The following is a 21,482-nucleotide window of genomic DNA, read 5'->3' as shown; positions in this document are numbered from 1 at the left end:
GCCAACTCTGTACTAGCAAAGTGTACCTAATGAAGTGGCTTTAGGGATTGTTTTACAATGACCACGATGCGGTGCTTGTCTGTTAACTCGGACCTTATTATCTTGAATGAATAAACAAACTAATGCTTACTATTCACGAATACATACAAGGTAGTAAATAACCGATGCTTCATTTTTCTGGAAGGACGCGATGCATTGTTGCCACCCACAGTCCAACACTGACCTCTCCTGGTGCTCTCTTGTAGCGCGCCACACAATGACATCACTGCGTCCTCGGTTGCTAGGTAATTCTTCCGGAAGGACCAAGCCCGTAACGACGTCCTTTAGTGGTTTTGAGACCTTTCCTTCTTTAAACGTGTCGCTAAATTTTTTTTAACGTAGTTTAACTAATCTGTGTACATGTAATTACATTTACATAACAAAGACTTTTATTGTGAAGAGGAGTTTGACTGTGCTGGGCGTTTTCGTCTTTGTCCAGGTTCACGTCGCCGGGATCATTAAAAAGCAGCTTGTTGGCGATAAAAGCAGCTAGCATGGAGGTAGCTTTCAGTCTCTAGCTGCTTCTGCTGACGGTGTGTTTCGCTGTGAGTTTAGCTCAGGGACAGTTTGTGGGTATTGCATCACTGACCGGATGATGTCCGCCCAGCCTCTGCGGCAGCATCAGCAGCCCGGGGAGGATTCAGCAGCTTGCTAACAGAGCCAGCCCGGCTAGCTGATGCTGATGACTGGCTGTTTCCTGGCATTGACTTTCAGGTAGTTCACTGGTGCAAAATGCTTTAGTTTCTTGTAAAAGAATGCAGTTTTTCAAATATATGTCTATGCATTGGTCCTATCTGTCTGCGGTACTTTTCTATGTGTTTACCTGTTGTTGTTGTTGTTTTGTGTTCCACCCTAGTGGGAGGCACCATGTCCGGTAAGGTTAAGTGGGTGACAGATATTGAGAAATCAGTGCTTATCAACAACTTTGAGAAAAGGGAATGGATTCAAGTTACAGAAAACGACGACTGGAATTTCTACTGGTAGGTTTCATATCTACAGCACACCTGCACCTGTCCTGCTTGGATAAATACATGCAATTGGCACATACACAGGCACATAAGTTCTTCCTGCTTATATGATGCAATTACAAGTAAAGGTCCTGCATTAAAAATCATACTTATAAAGTATTCATATGATTAATCTTGACCTCAGTAGCGTGTTTAGATTTAAGCAAAGGCGTGCTTTAACTGGTTTACAACAGATATTGTTACGTAGGGTTAGGGTAGGGTTAATAAAAAGTATAGTCATGGTAATCTTAAAAATAAAAAGAATAAAGTATAAAATGGTAAGTATTTGTATAGCGCTTTTCTAGTCCCTAAGGACCCCAAAGCGCTTTACACAACCAGTCATCCACCCATTCACACACCCATTCACACACACATTCACACACTGGTGATGGCAAGCTACATTGTAGCCACAGCCACCCTGGGGCGCACTGACAGAGGCGAGGCTGCCGGACACTGGCGCCACCGGGCCCTCTGAACACCACCAGTAGGCAACGGGTGAAGTGTCTTACCCAAGGAAACAACGACTGAGACTGTCCAAGCCGGGGCTCGAACCAGCAAACTTCCGATTACAAGGCGAACTGAAGGTCTAAAAGTGGAAGAAATGGATCATCTTTATGGGTGCTGAAGAAGATGTTGCCTTCTTACAACTTAGCTGGTTACAGACACTTATATATGTGTATATGATTTGTTTAATTAAATAACATGGATCCTCAACTAGACAGTTTTGTTTGTAAGACTAAAAAACTGAAATTTAGGATCTAGGTTGGCAAATTAGATGCATATTTAGTGTGAAAATATCAATTCATATATTTATTAGTGTGATACTCAATTTACCAAGCGTATTTTGATCAGGTTATTTGTACCCACATGCAGGATGAGCATTCAGACCATCAGGAATGTGTTCAGCGTGGACACCGGTTACCGCCTGTCAGATGACCAGATGGTTAACCACTTTCCCAACCATTATGAGCTGACAAGGAAAGACCTGATGATCAAGAACATCAAACGCTATCGCAAGGAGCTGGAGAAAGAAAGCAGTCCGTTAGCGGAGAAAGACGAGAATGGAAAATACATTTATCTGGGTACATGACTTGCTCTTATTTTGCCTCACAAAACTCAAAGAGGCACGCTGTTTTCTTCAATGAATCTGCTTTTTCTCTTTGTGCAGATTTCGTCCCGGTGACGTTCATGCTTCCTGCTGATTATAACCTCTTTGTGGAGGAGTTTCGTAAGAATCCATCCAGCACCTGGATAATGAAGCCCTGCGGGAAGGCCCAGGGGAAAGGCATCTTCCTCATTAACAAGCTGTCCCAGATTAAAAAGTGGTCGAGAGACAGCCGCACCTCAACGTGAGTTATCGTGTGACCTATACAGACAGAAGCAGCAAGAAATATTGTGAGAAATTAGCATATCTCTAAATTTCACATTACAAAAAGGCTCTATGTAACTGTTCCCCTCTTGTTTTGTCAGATAGTCTCATCTAAGAAAGCTACAAAAGTTCTTTCTGGATTTGAACACATGCAAAATCTGTTTCATAGACATTTTCTTTCCTGGTAAATCTCAAATTGTTTGGTCACAGGCTGTCGTGTGCTGATGCCTGGCTGTGTCTTTGCCCCAGGTTTGTAGCAGCATCTAGTGGCAAGGAAGCTTATGTCATCTCTCTGTACATTGACAACCCTCTGCTGATAGGGGGGAAGAAGTTTGACCTGCGTCTTTATGTCCTGGTGACCACATATCGACCCCTGAAATGCTACATGTAAGCCTATGATACTGTTGATGTGTTTTTTGATCATGTTGAAAACATCAGTATATAGGAGATGTTAAGAGGATTTTTTCCTGTTTTTTTAGAGGTTATTCTCAAATGTGCACACAAAAAACTGTTGTTTAATAGTCTCTCTCTCTCTGTCATTCGACTTTCAGGTATAAGCTGGGCTTCTGCCGGTTCTGCACAGTGAAGTACACACCCAGCACCAGTGAACTGGACAACATGTTTGTGCACCTCACTAACGTGGCCATCCAGAAACATGGGGTAGGTCTGGTGGCGTTCACAGGAAGTAGAATAAAGCTTTTGTGTTAGCAACAGTGGACTTTCTGTTTCTCCATCTCTTGCTAGATCCTCATTGACTTGTAAATGTTCACATTTTATCCAAATCCACAGTCAGGGTTTCTGTTTGAAAATGCAACGTTTCAACACTTTCAGGAAATGTCACTACTTGGAAAATTGGTAGCTTGCCCATTGTTGAGAATAGTCTGAATTCTGCACATATAGCACATCTATGCACCTGCCTCACCACATTACAGGCAGTCCCTAACATGGCACAGAGTCAGGCCACTTTTAGCTTTCTGGGAGCTGGAGCTCAAACAGTTATTGCTGTATCACATTCTGTTGGAGGGATTCAGCACAGGTCTCTTTAAACTCAGGAAACTCTTTAAGAAAAAGATGTGCAATTTCAGCGGAACATCTCAGTTTTTCTACAAGATAAGAAATGTTGCTGTAGTAAATGTCAGCACACTTCTTAGAGCCTAAATTGTAAGAAATGCATGTCAAAAGTTTCAGAAAAAAGTTCTGGTAGCTCACTGCTCATACTATCCTGTAATTATGAAACAAAAAACTTATGTTAATTCACAGAATTTTTTTTTTCTTACTGTGGATCTATCATAAAAAAACAGGACTTTCTATAGTGAAACAGGAACTTTTCTATCATTTAATTGTTTATCTCAATTACTTTAGTGTAGAATAAATGACCATGAAAGACCATAAAACTAGAAAAAGCAGTAAAAATCCTGAAAATAAAATAACATTTATGCTCTACTTCATATTTTCCAAAGCTGTCCAGTGGGCCGAATTGGAGTTTGTGTAAGCTGGTTCAGGCCCCCGGGCCTTATGTTTGACACATTGCTTTAAATAAACTTCCTGTTTACACAGAATAGTTGAAACTGTACTCGTGCCAAAACTGAGTGAGAAAACTCAATGACATGATCTGATCGAGAATGATTTAACATAACTTTATGAAATAGTCGCTGATTACAGATATTTGTGATTCTTGTAAAGTGGTAATTTGTAACTCAAGTTACCACAATCATCAAGATCAACCTTCACTTTCTGTATTTCTATGTCCAACCTTTATGTCATAAACAGAGTTAATAGTTGAGTGACCGTTAGCACTTGCAGCATAAACAGTGTCAGTTGTACACTTGTCCTAAATACTTTGCTTTTACTGATTCCCCGATTGACCAAGTACCCTCGGTTAGTCCGGGTTTGTGACAGCAGCTTCCTGTTGCCGAGCAAGTTCCTGATACTCAAGATAAGAAACATTTTGCATAACTTAACGCAAAAACATAACACCTCTGACTTTTGTGCAGCTCCAGACTTTGCCTGCCCCTAGCCCTCAGTGGCACGGTGGTTGTATTCTGACTTCTAATCCTGCCTCAGAAGGGTGGCTGGATTCTGACTCATAAGAAGAAGGGAAGAGGGAATGAGGCACCTATTAATAGTCTCTGATCTGTTAACACCTTTTACTGTGCTGAATAACTATATATTTATATGTATAACTTCTTATTTATAGGGACACTCACTGAGCATTTTCAAGTCTAAAAAGTGATATGTGCGTATTTTGTAAAATAAATTGATACAATCATGATTAATTTCTACTTAGACTCTTTACCTTTGATGCAGGATGACTACAACCATGTCCATGGAGGGAAGTGGACGGTCAGTAACCTCCGTTTGTACTTAGAGAGCACCAGAGGAAAGGAGGTGACAAACAGATTGTTTGACCAGATCCACTGGATCGTGGTGCAGTCACTGAAGGCTGTAGCTGTAAGTTGATGTGATGTTAGTTTTTTTAATAATATATTAAGAAGGTGTGTTCCTAATCCATATGATGTTTCGCTCATAGGTGACTCTATTAGGTAAACCTTGATGAGGTCAGGTTGGGCCCCCTTTTGCCTTGAGAACTTCCTTAATTCTTTGTGGCATAGATTTGTCAAGCTGTTGGAAACAGAGATTTTGCTTCATATTAACATTCTAGCAACACACTGTTTCTGCAAATCAAACCAACAACCATGCCATGTTCAAAGGCACTTAAGTCACCTTTCTTCCTCATGCTAATGCTCAGTTTGGACTTCAGCAGGTCATCTTGACCCTGCGTTTATGCCTAAATGCATTGAGTTGCTGATTTGAGTTAACACAAAAATCCGAACAGCTGCACCTAATAAAATGGCCTGTGAATGTGTTGTTACCTACCACCATATATTCTGCAGCTCCTTTTTCAGTTTTCAGACAACACCAGGAAGTTTAATGGGTTTTTTTTCTTATTACAGTTTTCACACGAAGTAACAGTTAATTGTGGAGAGTGCTGCTAAAGTAAACATATTGTCTGTACATTTTTGCCAGTGTATATTATAAGATTATGATGCATATAAATTTAGTTCTTTAATTTCGCTCTGCAGTAACTTTTGGGCAACTTGGAGGGTTACAGTTCTCACGTAGTTTATCATCACCCTTAGATGTTGTTAGCTAACAGTTCCCAATTTAAACATCTGACAGAAGCTGTTTTCAAGCCACAGCGTTCACTCTGTGTAAAAGTTAATGTCTGATTTGTAACTGCTTAAGCTCAAACATTTTGAAACACACTGCTGCAAAGCCACCTGGTTGTGGTGATGGCTTTTATGTTTTTAGAACAACAGCACAATCAGCCTAATGCACACTTCCTCTTTCTGCTAAGTGATTGGACTTGCTTCCTGTCTAAAGCCTCCATACCCAGGCCACTTTGTGTGCCTATAGTTATGACTGATTATTTTTTAACATCCTTCGTCGATGAATCGCTCTGTGCCGCATCAATAAGTTTCCACATAAAAGAATCACTCTTGAGAAGATCCCTCATGCTAAATCACTCTCTGCTTTTCTGTCTCACAGCCTGTGATGAACAATGACAAGCACTGTTTTGAGTGTTACGGGTATGACATCATTATTGATGACAAGTTGAAGCCATGGCTTATTGAGGTAAGAAGTTTAAAAAAGGAATTAACAATTTAAAAGAGTGTTTTTCTTTACTTATTTTTCTTTCTTTTATTTATTTATTTATTTTTGGCATATTTGAGTCCTTGATTACTTATCGTGGTTGCACAGTAACACCATGTTCCTTTCCTTAGATTGTGGAGTAAATTTGAATGCCCTTGAGGTATGTTTAGATGTGTATTCAAATGTGTGCTGAAGGTCTGCTTTTAACTCATGCAATGCTGCTGACAAGCACTGCTCAAAGGAGAGGGAACTGAAAATTGCCATGCAATACATTCTTTTGTTGTCACGGTATGAGACTTTCATATTTTGACAGCTGTACAATGTGTTGCTAGGTTTTGAGGCTAGGTCTGAGCTATTTCTGTTCACAGACACCATTCTGCTCTATTTTGGGCAAAAGAAAGTTGGTTGAAGGGCATAAAGGCTCCTCAGTGAGCAACTTGTGCCACAAACCTACTCAAGACCACACTCTGTTGTTCATTAATCTTGCAGCTTCCTCTGTTACGCTACGAGGAGCTAAAGTAGGTCTTTTGTTGCTGCCTTTCACATTGATGATAGAGTAACTGCTCCATCTCGCTCTCTGCACTCATGTAAATTTTCCACAGTGTATCTAATGTTCTAATGTAGCAGCTACACTTCCTGATAAGAGCTTCTCTGTAAAGACAGGAAGAAATTAAAACAATCTGCTCCTACCTGTTTGGATCCCTGGGGTATTATTAAGCACTGCCCATTTGCTGCAAAACCAGATCCATTTGCGCATGATGCAAACCCCCCTTTTAAATGTAAATGTTTTCTTGGTGTGATCCTCAGGTCAACGCCTCTCCCTCGTTGACATCCAGCACAGCCAATGACCGCATCCTTAAGTACAACCTCATCAATGACACCCTAAACATCGTAACACCCAATGGGGATATTCCAGACTGCCGCTGGAATCGGAGTCCGCCTCGGGAGGCCCTGGGCAACTATCAAGTCCTGTGAGTGAACCTGTCAGTCATATTCAGGCCTTAAAGACCAAAATTGTATGAGAATTAATTTTATTTTTAAGCTCCACATTCACAGAGTGTATAGAAATGTGTCAAAGAAAGACAGCAGGGATGTAGACTAATGGCCACTGGGTATGGTTTGTCTGTACAAAATATCTGGCCTTCAAAACTACTTTTTGTTCAGGCTATACAGATACAGATATCATCAGTCATGAAAGGGTTGTTGCTGTCTTCCTTCGATAGCTCAGTTGGTAGAGCAGAGGACCATAACATGGACACAACGTCATATTCTTAGGTAGTGGATTGGGATGACATTGTATCCGTGGCTATCCTTAGACGCTGGTTCAACTCCAGCTTGAAGGAAGATGTTAGAGAAATCCTCTTTTCCATTGAGGAGTGTCCATCTACATTGGATTTTACTTTCTAAGTAACTTTCTTACTTGAGTTTTTAGCTCAAATCTGACTCAAACCAGAGGCTTTTAATAGTGTGTGTTGCTCACTTTATTAAATAAAAGGCTAACATCTCCAAAATAAAGGAAAATAACAGTAACACTATGCTGTAACTAACTGTTCTGTGTAGTTGCAACATATATATGTATATATAAATATATATATATTTATAATGTAAATAAATAAATAATTACGGTATAATCTTCTGAACTTGTAATAAAAGACTAAATTGTTTTTAAAAGCGACCTGTTTGATAACCTGTGTTTTGTGGATAAAACAGGTCGTCCTAATGAGCTCTGTGTGTGTGTCTTCCTTCAATAGCTCAGCTGGTAGAGCAAAGGACCATAACATGGATGCAACGTCATATCCTTAGGTAGTGGATTGAGTTGACGGCGTATCCGTGGCTATCCTTAGATGCTGGTTCAACTCCAGCTTGAAGGAAGATGTTAGAGAAATCCGCTTTTCCTTAGACACGTGTCCATCTACATTGGATTTTACTTTCTAAGTAACTTTCTTACTTGAGTTTTTAGCTCTAATCTGACTCAAACCAGAGGCTTTTAATACTGTGTGGTGCTCAAATTATTAATTAAAGGCTGACCACTTCTAAACATAGGAAAATACCAGTTTAAATGTATATATATATATATATATATATATATATATATATATATATATATATATATATAGATATATAAAACTATAGTGTAAATAAATAAATAATTAAAGTATAATCTTCTGAACTTGTAATAAAAGACTAAATTGTTTTTAAGCGACCTATTTGATAACCTGTGTTTTGTGGATAAAACAGGTCGTCCTAATGAGCTCTGTGTGTGTGTCTTCCTTCGATAGCTCAGTTGGTAGAGCAGAGGACCATAACATGGATACAACGTCATATCCTTAGGTAGTGGATTGGGTTGACGGAGTATCCGTGGCTATCCTTAGATGCTGGTTCAACTCCAGCTTGAAGGAAGATGTTAGAGAAATCCTCTTTTCCTTAGAGAAGTGTCCATCTACATTGGATTTTACTTTCTAAGTAGCTTTCTTACTTGAGTTTTTAGCTCAAATCTGACTCAAACCAGAGGCTTTTAATAGTGTGTGGTGCTCAGTTTATTAGTTAAAGGCTGACCACTTCTAAATATAGGAAAATACCAGTTTAAATGTATATATATATATATAGATATAGATATATAAAACTATAGTGTAAATAAATAAATAATTAAAGTATAATCTTCTGAACTTGTAATAAAAGACTGTTTGATAACCACTGTTTTGTGGATAAAACAGGTCGTTCTAATGAGCTCTGTGTGTGTGTCTTCCTTCAATAGCTCAGCTGGTAGAGCAGAGGACCATAGCATGGATACAGCGTCATATCCTTAGGTAGTCGATTGGGTTGACGGCGTATCCGTGGCTATCCTTAGATGCTGGTTCAACTCCAGCTTGAAGGAAGATGTTAGAGAAATCCGCTTTTCCTTAGACACGTGTCCATCTACATTGGATTTTACTTTCTAAGTAACTTTCTTACTTGAGTTTTTAGCTCTAATCTGACTCAAACCAGAGGCTTTTAATAGTGTGTGGTGCTCAAATTATTAATTAAAGGCTGACCACTTCTAAACATAGGAAAATACCAGTTTAAATGTATATATATATATATATATATATATATATATATATATATATATATATATATATAGATATATAGATATATAAAACTATAGTGTAAATAAATAAATAATTAAAGTATAATCTTCTGAACTTGTAATAAAAGACTAAATTGTTTTTAAGCGACCTATTTGATAACCTGTGTTTTGTGGATAAAACAGGTCGTCCTAATGAGCTCTGTGCGTGTGTCTTCCTTCAATAGCTCAGCTGGTAGAGCAGAGGACCAAAACATGGATACAACGTCATATCCTTAGGTAGTCGATTGGGTTGACGGAGTATCCGTGGCTATCCTTAGATGCTGGTTCAACTCCAGCTTGAAGGAAGATGTTAGAGAAATCCTCTTTTCCTTAGAGGAGTGTCCATCTACATTGGATTTTACTTTCTAAGTAGCTTTCTTACTTGAGTTTTTAGCTCAAATCTGACTCAAACCAGAGGCTTTTAATAGTGTGTGATGCTCAGTTTATTAGTTAAAGGCTGACCACTTCTAAATATAGGAAAATACCACTTTAAATGTATATATATATATATATATAGATAGATATAGATATAGATATAGATATATAAAACTATAGTGTAAATAAATAAATAATTAAAGTATAATCTTCTGAACTTGTAATAAAAGACTGTTTGATAACCACTGTTTTGTGGATAAAACAGGTCGTTCTAATGAGCTCTGTGTGTGTGTCTTCCTTCAATAGCTCAGCTGGTAGAGCAGAGGACCATAGCATGGATACAGCGTCATATCCTTAGGTAGTCGATTGGGTTGACGGCGTATCCGTGGCTATCCTTAGACGCTGGGTCAACTCCAGCTTGAAGGAAGATATTAGTGAAATCCTCTTTTCCTTAGATGCGTGTCCATCTACATTGGATTTTACTTTCAAAGTAACTTTCTTACTTGAGTTTTTAGCTCAAATCTGACTCAAACCAGAGGCTTTTAATACTGTGTGGTGCTCAGTTTATTAATTAAAGGCTGACCACTTCTAAATATAGGAAAATACCAGTTTAAATGTATATATATATATATATAGATATAGATATATAAAACTATAGTGTAAATAAATAAATAATTAAAGTATAATCTTCTGAACTTGTAATAAAAGACTAAATTGTTTTTAAGCGACCTGTTTGATAACCTGTGTTTTGTGGATAAAACAGGTCGTCCTAATGAGCTCTGTGTGTGTGTCTTCCTTCAATAGCTCAGCTGGTAGAGCAGAGGACCATAGCATGGATACAGCGTCATATCCTTAGGTAGTCGATTGGGTTGACGGCGTATCCGTGGCTATCCTTAGACGCTGGTTCAACTCTAGCTTGAAGGAAGATATTAGTGAAATCCTCTTTTCCTTAGATGCGTGTCCATCTACATTGGATTTTACTTTCTAAGTAACTTTCTTACTTGAGTTTTTAGCTCAAATCTGACTCAAACCAGAGGCTTTTAATAGTGTGTGGTGCTCAGTTTATTAGTTAAAGGCTGACCACTTCTAAATATAGGAAAATACCAGTTTAAATGTATATATATATATATATAGATATAGATATATAAAACTATAGTGTAAATAAATAAATAATTAAAGTATAATCTTCTGAACTTGTAATAAAAGACTAAATTGTTTTTAAGCGACCTATTTGATAACCTGTGTTTTGTGGATAAAATAGGTCGTCCTAATGAGCTCTGTGTGTGTGTCTTCCTTCAATAGCTCAGCTGGTAGAGCAGAGGACCATGGCATGGATACAGCGTCATATCCTTAGGTAGTCGATTGGGTTGACGGAGTATCCGTGGCTATCCTTAGACGCTGGTTCAACTCCAGCTTGAAGGAAGATATTACTGAAATCCTCTTTTCCTTAGATGCGTGTCCATCTACATTGGATTTTACTTTCAAAGTAACTTTCTTACTTGAGTTTTTAGCTCAAATCTGACTCAAACCAGAGGCTTTTAATAGTGTGTGGTGCTCAGTTTATTAGTTAAAGGCTGACCACTTCTAAATATAGGAAAATACCACTTTAAATGTATATATATATATATATATATATAGATATAGATATAGATATAGATATATAAAACTATAGTGTAAATAAATAAATAATTAAAGTATAATCTTCTGAACTTGTAATAAAAGACTGTTTGATAACCACTGTTTTGTGGATAAAACAGGTCGTTCTAATGAGCTCTGTGTGTGTGTCTTCCTTCAATAGCTCAGCTGGTAGAGCAGAGGACCATAGCATGGATACAGCGTCATATCCTTAGGTAGTTGATTGGGTTGACGGCGTATCCGTGGCTATCCTTAGACGCTGGTTCAACTCCAGCTTGAAGGAAGATATTAGTGAAATCCTCTTTTCCTTAGATGCTTGTCCATCTACATTGGATTTTACTTTCTAAGTAACTTTCTTACTTGAGTTTTTAGCTCAAATCTGACTCAAACCAGAGGCTTTTAATACTGTGTGCTGCTCAGTTTATTAATTAAAGGCTGACCACTTCTAAATATAGGAAAATACCAGTTTAAATGTATATATATATATATATAGATATAGATATATAAAACTATAGTGTAAATAAATAAATAATTAAAGTATAATCTTCTGAACTTGTAATAAAAGACTAAATTGTTTTTAAGCGACCTGTTTGATAACCTGTGTTTTGTGGATAAAACAGGTCGTCCTAATGAGCTCTGTGTGTGTGTCTTCCTTCAATAGCTCAGCTGGTAGAGCAAAGGACCATAACATGGATACAACGTCATATCTTTAGGTAGTGGATTGAGTTGACGGCGTATCCGTGGCTATCCTTAGATGCTGGTTCAACTCCAGCTTGAAGGAAGATGTTAGAGAAATCCGCTTTTCCTTAGACACGTGTCCATCTACATTGGATTTTACTTTCTAAGTAACTTTCTTACTTGAGTTTTTAGCTCTAATCTGACTCAAACCAGAGGCTTTTAATAGTGTGTGGTGCTCAGTTTATTAGTTAAAGGCTGACCACTTCTAAACATAGGAAAATACCAGTTTAAATGTATATATATATATATATATATATAGATATAGATATAGATATAGATATATAAAACTATAGTGTAAATAAATAAATAATTAAAGTATAATCTTCTGAACTTGTAATAAAAGACTAAATTGTTTTTAAGCGACCTATTTGATAACCTGTGTTTTGTGGATAAAACAGGTCGTCCTAATGAGCTCTGTGTGTGTGTCTTCCTTCAATAGCTCAGCTGGTAGAGCAGAGGACCATAGCATGGATACAGCGTCATATCCTTAGGTAGTCGATTGGGTTGACGGCGTATCCGTGGCTATCCTTAGACGCTGGTTCAACTCTAGCTTGAAGGAAGATGTTAGAGAAATCCTCTTTTCCTTAGATGCGTGTCCATCTACATTGGATTTTACTTTCTAAGTAACTTTCTTACTTGAGTTTTTAGCTCAAATCTGACTCAAACCAGAGGCTTTTAATAGTGTGTGGTGCTCAGTTTATTAGTTAAAGGCTGACCACTTCTAAATATAGGAAAATACCAGTTTAAATGTATATATTTATATATAGATATAGATATAGATATATAAAACTATAGTGTAAATAAATAAATAATTAAAGTATAATCTTCTGAACTTGTAATAAAAGACTAAATTGTTTTTAAGCGACCTATTTGATAACCTGTGTTTTGTGGATAAAATAGGTCGTCCTAATGAGCTCTGTGTGTGTGTCTTCCTTCAATAGCTCAGCTGGTAGAGCAGAGGACCATGGCATGGATACAGCGTCATATCCTTAGGTAGTCGATTGGGTTGACGGAGTATCCGTGGCTATCCTTAGACGCTGGTTCAACTCCAGCTTGAAGGAAGATATTACTGAAATCCTCTTTTCCTTAGATGCGTGTCCATCTACATTGGATTTTACTTTCAAAGTAACTTTCTTACTTGAGTTTTTAGCTCAAATCTGACTCAAACCAGAGGCTTTTAATAGTGTGTGGTGCTCAGTTTATTAGTTAAAGGCTGACCACTTCTAAATATAGGAAAATACCACTTTAAATGTATATATATATATATATATATATATAGATATAGATATAGATATAGATATATAAAACTATAGTGTAAATAAATAAATAATTAAAGTATAATCTTCTGAACTTGTAATAAAAGACTGTTTGATAACCACTGTTTTGTGGATAAAACAGGTCGTTCTAATGAGCTCTGTGTGTGTGTCTTCCTTCAATAGCTCAGCTGGTAGAGCAGAGGACCATAGCATGGATACAGCGTCATATCCTTAGGTAGTTGATTGGGTTGACGGCGTATCCGTGGCTATCCTTAGACGCTGGTTCAACTCCAGCTTGAAGGAAGATATTAGTGAAATCCTCTTTTCCTTAGATGCTTGTCCATCTACATTGGATTTTACTTTCTAAGTAACTTTCTTACTTGAGTTTTTAGCTCAAATCTGACTCAAACCAGAGGCTTTTAATACTGTGTGCTGCTCAGTTTATTAATTAAAGGCTGACCACTTCTAAATATAGGAAAATACCAGTTTAAATGTATATATATATATATATAGATATAGATATATAAAACTATAGTGTAAATAAATAAATAATTAAAGTATAATCTTCTGAACTTGTAATAAAAGACTAAATTGTTTTTAAGCGACCTATTTGATAACTTGTGTTTTGTGGATAAAATAGGTCGTCCTAATGAGCTCTGTGTGTGTGTCTTCCTTCAATAGCTCAGCTGGTAGAGCAGAGGACCATAACATGGATACAACGTCATATCCTTAGGTAGTCGATTGGGTTGACGGAGTATCCGTGGCTATCCTTAGATGCTGGTTCAACTCCAGCTTGAAGGAAGATGTTAGTGAAATCCTCTTTTCCTTAGAGGAGTGTCCATCTACATTGGATTTTACTTTCTAAGTAACTTTCTTACTTGAGTTTTTAGCTCAAATCTGACTCAAACCAGAGGCTTTTAATACTGTGTGCTGCTCAGTTTATTAATTAAAGGCTGACCACTTCTAAATATAGGAAAATACCAGTTTAAATGTATATATATATATATATAGATATAGATATATAAAACTATAGTGTAAATAAATAAATAATTAAAGTATAATCTTCTGAACTTGTAATAAAAGACTAAATTGTTTTTAAGCGACCTATTTGATAACTTGTGTTTTGTGGATAAAATAGGTCGTCCTAATGAGCTCTGTGTGTGTGTCTTCCTTCAATAGCTCAGCTGGTAGAGCAGAGGACCATAACATGGATAAAACGTCATATCCTTAGGTAGTCGATTGGGTTGACGGAGTATCCGTGGCTATCCTTAGATGCTGGTTCAACTCCAGCTTGAAGGAAGATGTTAGTGAAATCCTCTTTTCCTTAGAGGAGTGTCCATCTACATTGGATTTTACTTTCTAAGTAACTTTCTTACTTGAGTTTTTAGCTCAAATCTGACTCAAACCAGAGGCTTTTAATAGTGTGTGGTGCTCAGTTTATTAGTTAAAGGCTGACCACTTCTAAATATAGGAAAATACCAGTTTAAATGTATATATATATATATAGATATAGATATAGATATATAAAACTATAGTGTAAATAAATAAATAATTAAAGTATAATCTTCTGAACTTGTAATAAAAGACTAAATTGTTTTTAAGCGACCTATTTGATAACCTGTGTTTTGTGGATAAAATAGGTCGTCCTAATGAGCTCTGTGTGTGTGTCTTCCTTCAATAGCTCAGCTGGTAGAGCAGAGGACCATAGCATGGATACAGCGTCATATCCTTAGGTAGTCGATTGGGTTGACGGAGTATCCGTGGCTATCCTTAGACGCTGGTTCAACTCCAGCTTGAAGGAAGATATTACTGAAATCCTCTTTTCCTTAGATGCGTGTCCATCTACATTGGATTTTACTTTCTAAGTAACTTTCTTACTTGAGTTTTTAGCTCAAATCTGACTCAAACCAGAGGCTTTTAATACTGTGTGGTGCTCAGTTTATTAATTAAAGGCTGACCACTTCTAAATATAGGAAAATACCAGTTTAAATGTATATATATATATATAGATATAGATATATAAAACTATAGTGTAAATAAATAAATAATTAAAGTATAATCTTCTGAACTTGTAATAAAAGACTAAATTGTTTTTAAGCGACCTATTTGATAACCTGTGTTTTGTGGATAAAATAGGTCGTCCTAATGAGCTCTGTGTGTGTGTCTTCCTTCAATAGCTCAGCTGGTAGAGCAGAGGACCATAACATGGATACAACGTCATATCCTTAGGTAGTCGATTGGGTTGACGGAGTATCCGTGGCTATCCTTAGATGCTGGTTCAACTCCAGCTTGAAGGAAGATGTTAGTGAAATCCTCTTTTCCTTAGAGAAGTGTCCATCTACATTGGATTTTACTTTCTAAGTAACTTTCTTACTTGAGTTTTTAGCTCAAATCTGACTCAAACCAGAGGCTTTTAATACTGTGTGGTGCTCAGTTTATTAGTTAAAGGCTGACCACTTCTAAATATAGGAAAATACCAGTTTAAATGTATATATATATATATATATGTATATATATATATATATAGATATAGATATAGATATAGATATAGATAAATAAAACCATAGTGTAAATAAATAAATATTTAAAGTATAATCTTCTGAACTTGTAATAAAAGACTGTTTGATAACCACTGTTATTAATTAAAGGCTTTGAGGCTTTTAATACTGTGTGGTGCTCAGTTTATTAATTAAAGGCTGACCACTTCTAAACATAGGAAAATACCAGTTTAAATGTATATATATATGTAGATATAGATATAGATATAGATATATAAAACTATAGTGTAAATAAATAAATAATTAAAGTATAATCTTCTGAACTTGTAATAAAAGACTAAATTGTTTTTAAGCGACCTGTTTGATAACCTGTGTTTTGTGGATAAAATAGGTCGTCCTAATGAGCTCTGTGTGTGTGTCTTCCTTCAATAGCTCAGCTGGTAGAGCAGAGGACCATAACATGGATACAACGTCATATCCTTAGGTAGTGGATTGGGTTGACGGCGTATCCGTGGCTATCCTTAGATGCTGGTTCAACTCGAGCTTGAAGGAAGATGTTAGTGAAATCCTCTTTTCCTTAGAGGAGTGTCCATCTACATTGGATTTTACTTTCTAAGTAACTTTCTTACTTGAGTTTTTAGCTCAAATCTGACTCAAACCAGAGGCTTTTAATACTGTGTGCTGCTCAGTTTATTAATTAAAGGCTGACCACTTCTAAATATAGGAAAATACCAGTTTAAATGTATATATATTTATATATATATATATATATATATATATATATATAGATATAGATATAGATATAGATATATAAAACTATAGTGTAAATAAATAAATAATTAAAGTATAATCTTCTGAACTTGTAATAAAAGACTGACTTTTTTTCTAAGCGACCTGTTTGATAACCTGTGTTTTGTGGATAAAACAGGTCGTCCTAATGAGCTCTGTGCGTGTGTCTTCTTTCAATAGCTCAGCTGGTAGAGCAGAGGACCATAGCATGGATACAGCGTCATATCCTTAGGTAGTCGATTGGGTTGACGGAGTATCCGTGGCTATCCTTAGATGCTGGTTCAACTCCAGCTTGAAGGAAGATGTTATTGAAATCCTCTTTTCCTTAGAGGAGTGTCCATCTACATTGGATTTTACTTTCTAAGTAACTTTCTTACTTGAGTTTTTAGCTCAAATCTGACTCAAACCAGAGGCTTTTAATAGTGTGTGGTGCTCAGTTTATTAATTAAAGGCTGACCACTTCTAAACATAGGAAAATACCAGTTTAAATGTATGTATAGATATAGATATAGATATAGATATATAAAACTATAGTGTAAATAAATAAATAATTAAAGTATAATCTTCTGAACTTGTAATAAAAGACTAAATTGTTTTTAAGCGACCTATTTGATAACCTGTGTTTTGTGGATAAAATAGGTCGTCCTAATGAGCTCTGTGTGTGTGTCTTCCTTCAATAGCTCAGCTGGTAGAGCAGAGGACCATAACATGGATACAACGGCATATCCTTAGGTAGTCGATTGGGTTAACTGCGTATCCGTGGCTATCCTTAGATGCTGGTTCAACTCCAGCTTGAAGGAAGATGTTAGAGAAATCCTCTTTTCCTTAGAGGAGTGTCCATCTACATTGGATTTTACTTTCTAAGTAACTTTCTTACTTGAGTTTTTAGCTCAAATCTGACTCAAACCAGAGGCTTTTAATAGTGTGTGGTGCTCAAATTTTTAATTAAAGGCTGACCACTTCTAAACATAGGAAAATACCAGTTTAAATGTATATATATATATAGATATAGATATAGATATATAAAACTATAGTGTAAATAAATAAATAATTAAAGTATAATCTTCTGAACTTGTAATAAAAGACTAAATTGTTTTTAAGCGACCTATTTGATAACCTGTGTTTTGTGGATAAAATAGGTCGTCCTAATGAGCTCTGTGCGTGTGTCTTCCTTCAATAGCTCAGCTGGTAGAGCAGAGGACCATAACATGGATACAACGTCATATCCTTAGGTAGTCGATTGGGTTGACGGAGTATCCGTGGCTATCCTTAGATGCTGGTTCAACTCCAGCTTGAAGGAAGATGTTATTGAAATCCTCTTTTCCTTAGAGGAGTGTCCATCTACATTGGATTTTACTTTCTAAGTAGCTTTCTTACTTGAGTTTTTAGCTCAAATCTGACTCAAACCAGAGGATTTTAATAGTGTGTGGTGCTCAGTTTATTAGTTAAAGGCTGACCACTTCTAAATATAGGAAAATACCAGTTTAAATGTACATATATATATATATATATATATATATATATATATATATATATATAGATATAGATATAGATATAGATATAGATATAGATATAGATATAGATATATAAAACTATAGTGTAAATAAATAAATAATTAAAGTATAATCTTCTGAACTTGTAATAAAAGACTGTTTGATAACCTGTGTTTTGTGGATAAAACAGGTCGTCCTAATGAGCTCTGTGTGTGTGTCTTCCTTCAATAGCTCAGCTGGTAGAGCAAAGGACCATAACATGGATACAACGTCATATCCTTACGTAGTGGATTGGGTTGACAGCGTATCCGTGGCTATCCTTAGATGCTGGTTCAACTCCAGCTTGAAGGAAGATGTTAGAGAAATCCTCTTTTCCTTAGATGCGTGTCCATCTACATTGGATTTTACTTTCTAAGTAGCTTTCTTACTTGAGTTTTTAGCTCAAATCTGACTCAAACCAGAGGCTTTTAATAGTGTGTGGTGCTCAGTTTATTAATTACAGTCTGACCACTTCTAAATATAGGAAAATACCAGTAATACTATGCTGTAACTAACTGTTGTTTTAACGGACCTGTGTGATAATCAGTGTTTTTTTCGATAAAATAGGTCATCCTAATGAGCTCTGTGTGTGTGTCTTCCTTCAATAGCTCAGCTGGTCGAGTAGACGACCATAACATGGATACAACGTCATATCCTTAGGTAGTCGATTGGACTGACGGCGTATCCGTGGTTATCCTTAGTCGCTGGTTCAACTCCAGCTTGAAGGGAGATGTTAGTGAAATCCTCTTTTTCTCGGATGACTGATCAGTTCATTTATTGCCTAATAGAGCTCTTTTAACTGCTGCCCTTTTTAGAGAATTGTGCTTATCATATATTCGTGTAAAGATGTTGCTTTAGTGGAACTACTTCAGTGGGACACTGTGGACTGGCTCCCTTCGATATCTCACTTGGTAGAGCGCCGGACTAACATGGGAAGCCTTAGGTCACTGGTTTAAACCTGGATCAAAGGAGGCTGTTTATTTAACTAATGGAGATCTAGATAGATGTTTATATGAATGCTAACTCCATATTTCACTCTGTGATATTAAATATTTATTTAACAGAATGTATTTGCACACCTTGAATCCCATTACATAAGCATAACTCCACTGGAATATTTGTTTGGTGCTGCTTAACTAGTCAACATACTGTATGCTGAACCTATGGATTTTATCTAAACACTCACTACAATCATCTGCTCTTCCAGCTGAGCCGTCAGAGTGATGCTGCATAGAGTTTCAAATACAGCTGTTGTGCACAATACGGGGGTGTTGTTTCAGGAAATCCCTTTGCTTACACTTTCCCTGAACATCCACTGTTTCTGTGTCATCAGGTATGACGAAGAGCAGGCGCAGAGCGAGAATGCTGAACGTGACCTGCGGAGCCGTTCCGGTCAGTCACTTGGGTCAAAGGGCACCAAGGGGAGTGCAGGCATTCGCCCCACTGCCGCCACCTGGAAGTGAAGCGATAATTTTTCCTTCAAATTAACTTCCTGTACAACACTCCAGGGAACTTCTGTGGGGAACCACTTGGACTTCTTTTTTTAGCACATTGGACAGATGCTCCCTCCATCCACATTTCACTGACTGTGGCACAGGGAGCAATGGCACTGCTGCTCAATGGAGAAAAATCAGCTATGTGCTCACATTGAGAAGGTTGAAAAGCTTGTGTTTGTCACTGTTGTTATGAATGTAAAACAAAATAAGTGGAACTGACAGTGCTCTGACAGGTTTAAGGTCAAATCAAGTAGGTCAAATATCACATACAGCAGCGGTTTCCACACTTAAGACAAGTGCTGATGAAAAGACAAGTGCTGATGAAATCTTCAGAGATGGACACGAAGGATTACTATGCATGACATCGGATTGCTGACACTTTAACTTGACCTTCCACACCGGTGCTAATGAGAACATACACTGTATGGTAATGAAGTGGTATAAAGTTATCAAATAGAAGTGATTTAAATATTGAATTTAATAAAAGGCAGAATTAGCAGTACTAAATGTTAACAGACTTTATTAATTTTTTGTACGTTCATTATCAGTATGTTTTGCGGGGTTTTGATGATTGTATTCCTCTTGCACTTTATTTCTTTACATGTGCTTTAAAAAGTATGTCTCATCGTTCATTTCGACTCTGACCCGTTGTCACATCTGCTAAAAATTTAAATGCTAATTATATGTGTTGAGATGTTTTCTTATTGCCTGCTCATTTCCTTCAACTACTAAAAAGCTGAAACACTGATGAAGAGTTATCGTCCATCTTTCTGATAACTGGATTGGGGCTAAATGATATTGGCGACAAGCTGAGAAATAAATCTTGGTCTTTTAAAATAAAGTTACAAAACTCCCTCTTACCTTACTGAGTCTGTTTTGGGCTGCTGCTAACATTTTTTCTGTAATTTTTTATTTTTTCCATGAATTCACTAATGACTTTGCCTGTGAAATGATATAAGATGTATTAAAAATTAATTACAGAAGGTGTAACTTAAAAAGGTTTTCAAAAGTTCTGCATTTATTACTACTTCCACTTCTAGTTCAAGTCAACAATCAGGAGTATTATCCATGATCATTTTCTCCAAAAAGCAACGAAAAGACAGTGAAAGGGTTTAGAGAAACGTGTCTGCCATCAAATTGTGATTAAACAAGGTTGAAACAGTGTGATTCAGCTCTGCCCTGACACAGTGTCCAATGTGCTGTTTTCTGTGTAATTAAATGCTGCTTTTCTTTAGTTGCATTATGTGTGCGGACTTATGATTTGAAATAACAAGCTGTGTAAAAAAGTACAGCTTTCTTTACTTTACTAAATTCATTCTGTTTAAATAAAAAGCTTTCAGGTTACTGTTAGGGCGGGCGGGTTGTAGTCTTTGTTGAAAATAAATGTGTAGTCTGGAGAATAATCAGAGGTCAAGCCTTCAAAAAGCCTATGACCTATATGTTCTTGCTGTTGCCACAGCAGCAAAGCAGGTCTCTGCATGGTACTGTTTCTTGGTTATCAGTAGGTTGTCAAGTGGTGTAAGCTGTACGTGCTGTGGCCTGTGATTTCTGACTGAAGTCCCCAAAGTAAACACTCTGTTTTTACAAACCAAATTTAAATTTAGAAACCAAATTTACTGGAAGGTTAGGTTCCCACGGCTGCTTGTCTTTAACCCCTTTATAAACTTTTGTGAACAATACATGAACAGAAACTCCTTTAAATGTTTTTTGCTTTTATATTTCAATAAAATATCCGTACTGTTGATGCACTGATAAACAGTTATGGTTGTAATTTGTCAATTTGTGTGTATTGACCCTTCAACAATAAGAGCAGTCAGTTTATTTGCATGTCATATGTCATCTGCTGGTGTGAAAGAAATCTATTGTTCATTGGAAAGTGACCATTGCACATCTCTGTTAATCATATCTTAGCTCAAGTTACAGAATTAGTCAATGGGCTTTACATGCGTTATTTTGGTGGAAGCACAAGGTGGTTATAGCTTCCTATT

The 21,482-nt window shown here is 36.8% G+C and overlaps 1 protein-coding gene and 17 non-coding genes across 21 annotated transcripts; all 18 read left to right on the top strand.

The window, feature by feature from the left end:
- The first annotated feature begins 305 nt into the window (after positions 1-305).
- ttll1 (tubulin tyrosine ligase-like family, member 1) lies at positions 306-21,469 on the top strand. 4 transcript variants are annotated; one of them, XM_006780786.3, is made up of 10 exons: positions 306-753; positions 896-1,019; positions 1,920-2,128; positions 2,215-2,395; positions 2,665-2,802; positions 2,967-3,075; positions 4,723-4,866; positions 5,965-6,051; positions 6,877-7,040; positions 19,332-21,469. In XM_006780786.3, exons 2-10 carry the CDS (start codon positions 907-909, stop codon positions 19,459-19,461), a joined length of 1,275 nt encoding a protein of 424 aa, XP_006780849.2. In that variant the 5' UTR covers positions 306-753; positions 896-906; the 3' UTR covers positions 19,462-21,469. The 4 variants fall into 4 exon arrangements, with proteins under 4 accessions (XP_006780849.2, XP_087686674.1, XP_087686673.1 ...); XM_087830548.1 differs by lacking the exon at positions 19,332-21,469 and adding an exon at positions 14,861-14,912 and having other exon boundaries at positions 2,626-2,802; XM_087830547.1 differs by lacking the exon at positions 19,332-21,469 and adding an exon at positions 7,821-7,880 and having other exon boundaries at positions 2,626-2,802.
- On the top strand, positions 7,283-7,412 carry trnay-aua (transfer RNA tyrosine (anticodon AUA)). The gene is made up of 2 exons: positions 7,283-7,319; positions 7,378-7,412. It is a non-coding gene; the product is annotated as a tRNA-Tyr (tRNA).
- On the top strand, positions 7,811-7,940 carry trnay-aua (transfer RNA tyrosine (anticodon AUA)). Its single transcript has 2 exons — positions 7,811-7,847; positions 7,906-7,940. It is a non-coding gene; the product is annotated as a tRNA-Tyr (tRNA).
- On the top strand, positions 8,339-8,468 carry trnay-aua (transfer RNA tyrosine (anticodon AUA)). The gene is made up of 2 exons: positions 8,339-8,375; positions 8,434-8,468. It is a non-coding gene; the product is annotated as a tRNA-Tyr (tRNA).
- On the top strand, positions 8,815-8,944 carry trnay-aua (transfer RNA tyrosine (anticodon AUA)). The gene is made up of 2 exons: positions 8,815-8,851; positions 8,910-8,944. It is a non-coding gene; the product is annotated as a tRNA-Tyr (tRNA).
- trnaf-aaa (transfer RNA phenylalanine (anticodon AAA)) lies at positions 9,351-9,480 on the top strand. Its single transcript has 2 exons — positions 9,351-9,387; positions 9,446-9,480. It is a non-coding gene; the product is annotated as a tRNA-Phe (tRNA).
- On the top strand, positions 10,843-10,972 carry trnah-aug (transfer RNA histidin (anticodon AUG)). The gene is made up of 2 exons: positions 10,843-10,879; positions 10,938-10,972. It is a non-coding gene; the product is annotated as a tRNA-His (tRNA).
- trnay-aua (transfer RNA tyrosine (anticodon AUA)) lies at positions 11,339-11,468 on the top strand. The gene is made up of 2 exons: positions 11,339-11,375; positions 11,434-11,468. It is a non-coding gene; the product is annotated as a tRNA-Tyr (tRNA).
- Positions 11,837-11,966, top strand: trnay-aua (transfer RNA tyrosine (anticodon AUA)). The gene is made up of 2 exons: positions 11,837-11,873; positions 11,932-11,966. It is a non-coding gene; the product is annotated as a tRNA-Tyr (tRNA).
- Positions 12,855-12,984, top strand: trnah-aug (transfer RNA histidin (anticodon AUG)). The gene is made up of 2 exons: positions 12,855-12,891; positions 12,950-12,984. It is a non-coding gene; the product is annotated as a tRNA-His (tRNA).
- trnay-aua (transfer RNA tyrosine (anticodon AUA)) lies at positions 13,353-13,482 on the top strand. Its single transcript has 2 exons — positions 13,353-13,389; positions 13,448-13,482. It is a non-coding gene; the product is annotated as a tRNA-Tyr (tRNA).
- Positions 13,851-13,980, top strand: trnay-aua (transfer RNA tyrosine (anticodon AUA)). The gene is made up of 2 exons: positions 13,851-13,887; positions 13,946-13,980. It is a non-coding gene; the product is annotated as a tRNA-Tyr (tRNA).
- trnay-aua (transfer RNA tyrosine (anticodon AUA)) lies at positions 14,349-14,478 on the top strand. The gene is made up of 2 exons: positions 14,349-14,385; positions 14,444-14,478. It is a non-coding gene; the product is annotated as a tRNA-Tyr (tRNA).
- Positions 14,851-14,980, top strand: trnay-aua (transfer RNA tyrosine (anticodon AUA)). Its single transcript has 2 exons — positions 14,851-14,887; positions 14,946-14,980. It is a non-coding gene; the product is annotated as a tRNA-Tyr (tRNA).
- Positions 15,347-15,476, top strand: trnay-aua (transfer RNA tyrosine (anticodon AUA)). The gene is made up of 2 exons: positions 15,347-15,383; positions 15,442-15,476. It is a non-coding gene; the product is annotated as a tRNA-Tyr (tRNA).
- On the top strand, positions 17,137-17,266 carry trnay-aua (transfer RNA tyrosine (anticodon AUA)). The gene is made up of 2 exons: positions 17,137-17,173; positions 17,232-17,266. It is a non-coding gene; the product is annotated as a tRNA-Tyr (tRNA).
- On the top strand, positions 17,637-17,766 carry trnay-aua (transfer RNA tyrosine (anticodon AUA)). Its single transcript has 2 exons — positions 17,637-17,673; positions 17,732-17,766. It is a non-coding gene; the product is annotated as a tRNA-Tyr (tRNA).
- On the top strand, positions 18,181-18,310 carry trnay-aua (transfer RNA tyrosine (anticodon AUA)). The gene is made up of 2 exons: positions 18,181-18,217; positions 18,276-18,310. It is a non-coding gene; the product is annotated as a tRNA-Tyr (tRNA).
- Positions 21,470-21,482: the final 13 nt, after the last annotated feature.

The sequence above is a fragment of the Neolamprologus brichardi genome, chromosome 17 (genome assembly GCF_056152115.1).
Source record: "Neolamprologus brichardi isolate AB-2024 chromosome 17, ASM5615211v1, whole genome shotgun sequence".
Taxonomy (NCBI): domain Eukaryota; kingdom Metazoa; phylum Chordata; class Actinopteri; order Cichliformes; family Cichlidae; genus Neolamprologus; species Neolamprologus brichardi.
The sequence above is the reverse complement of the archived record's forward strand: the minus strand, read 5'-3'. Positions and strand labels throughout refer to the sequence as shown.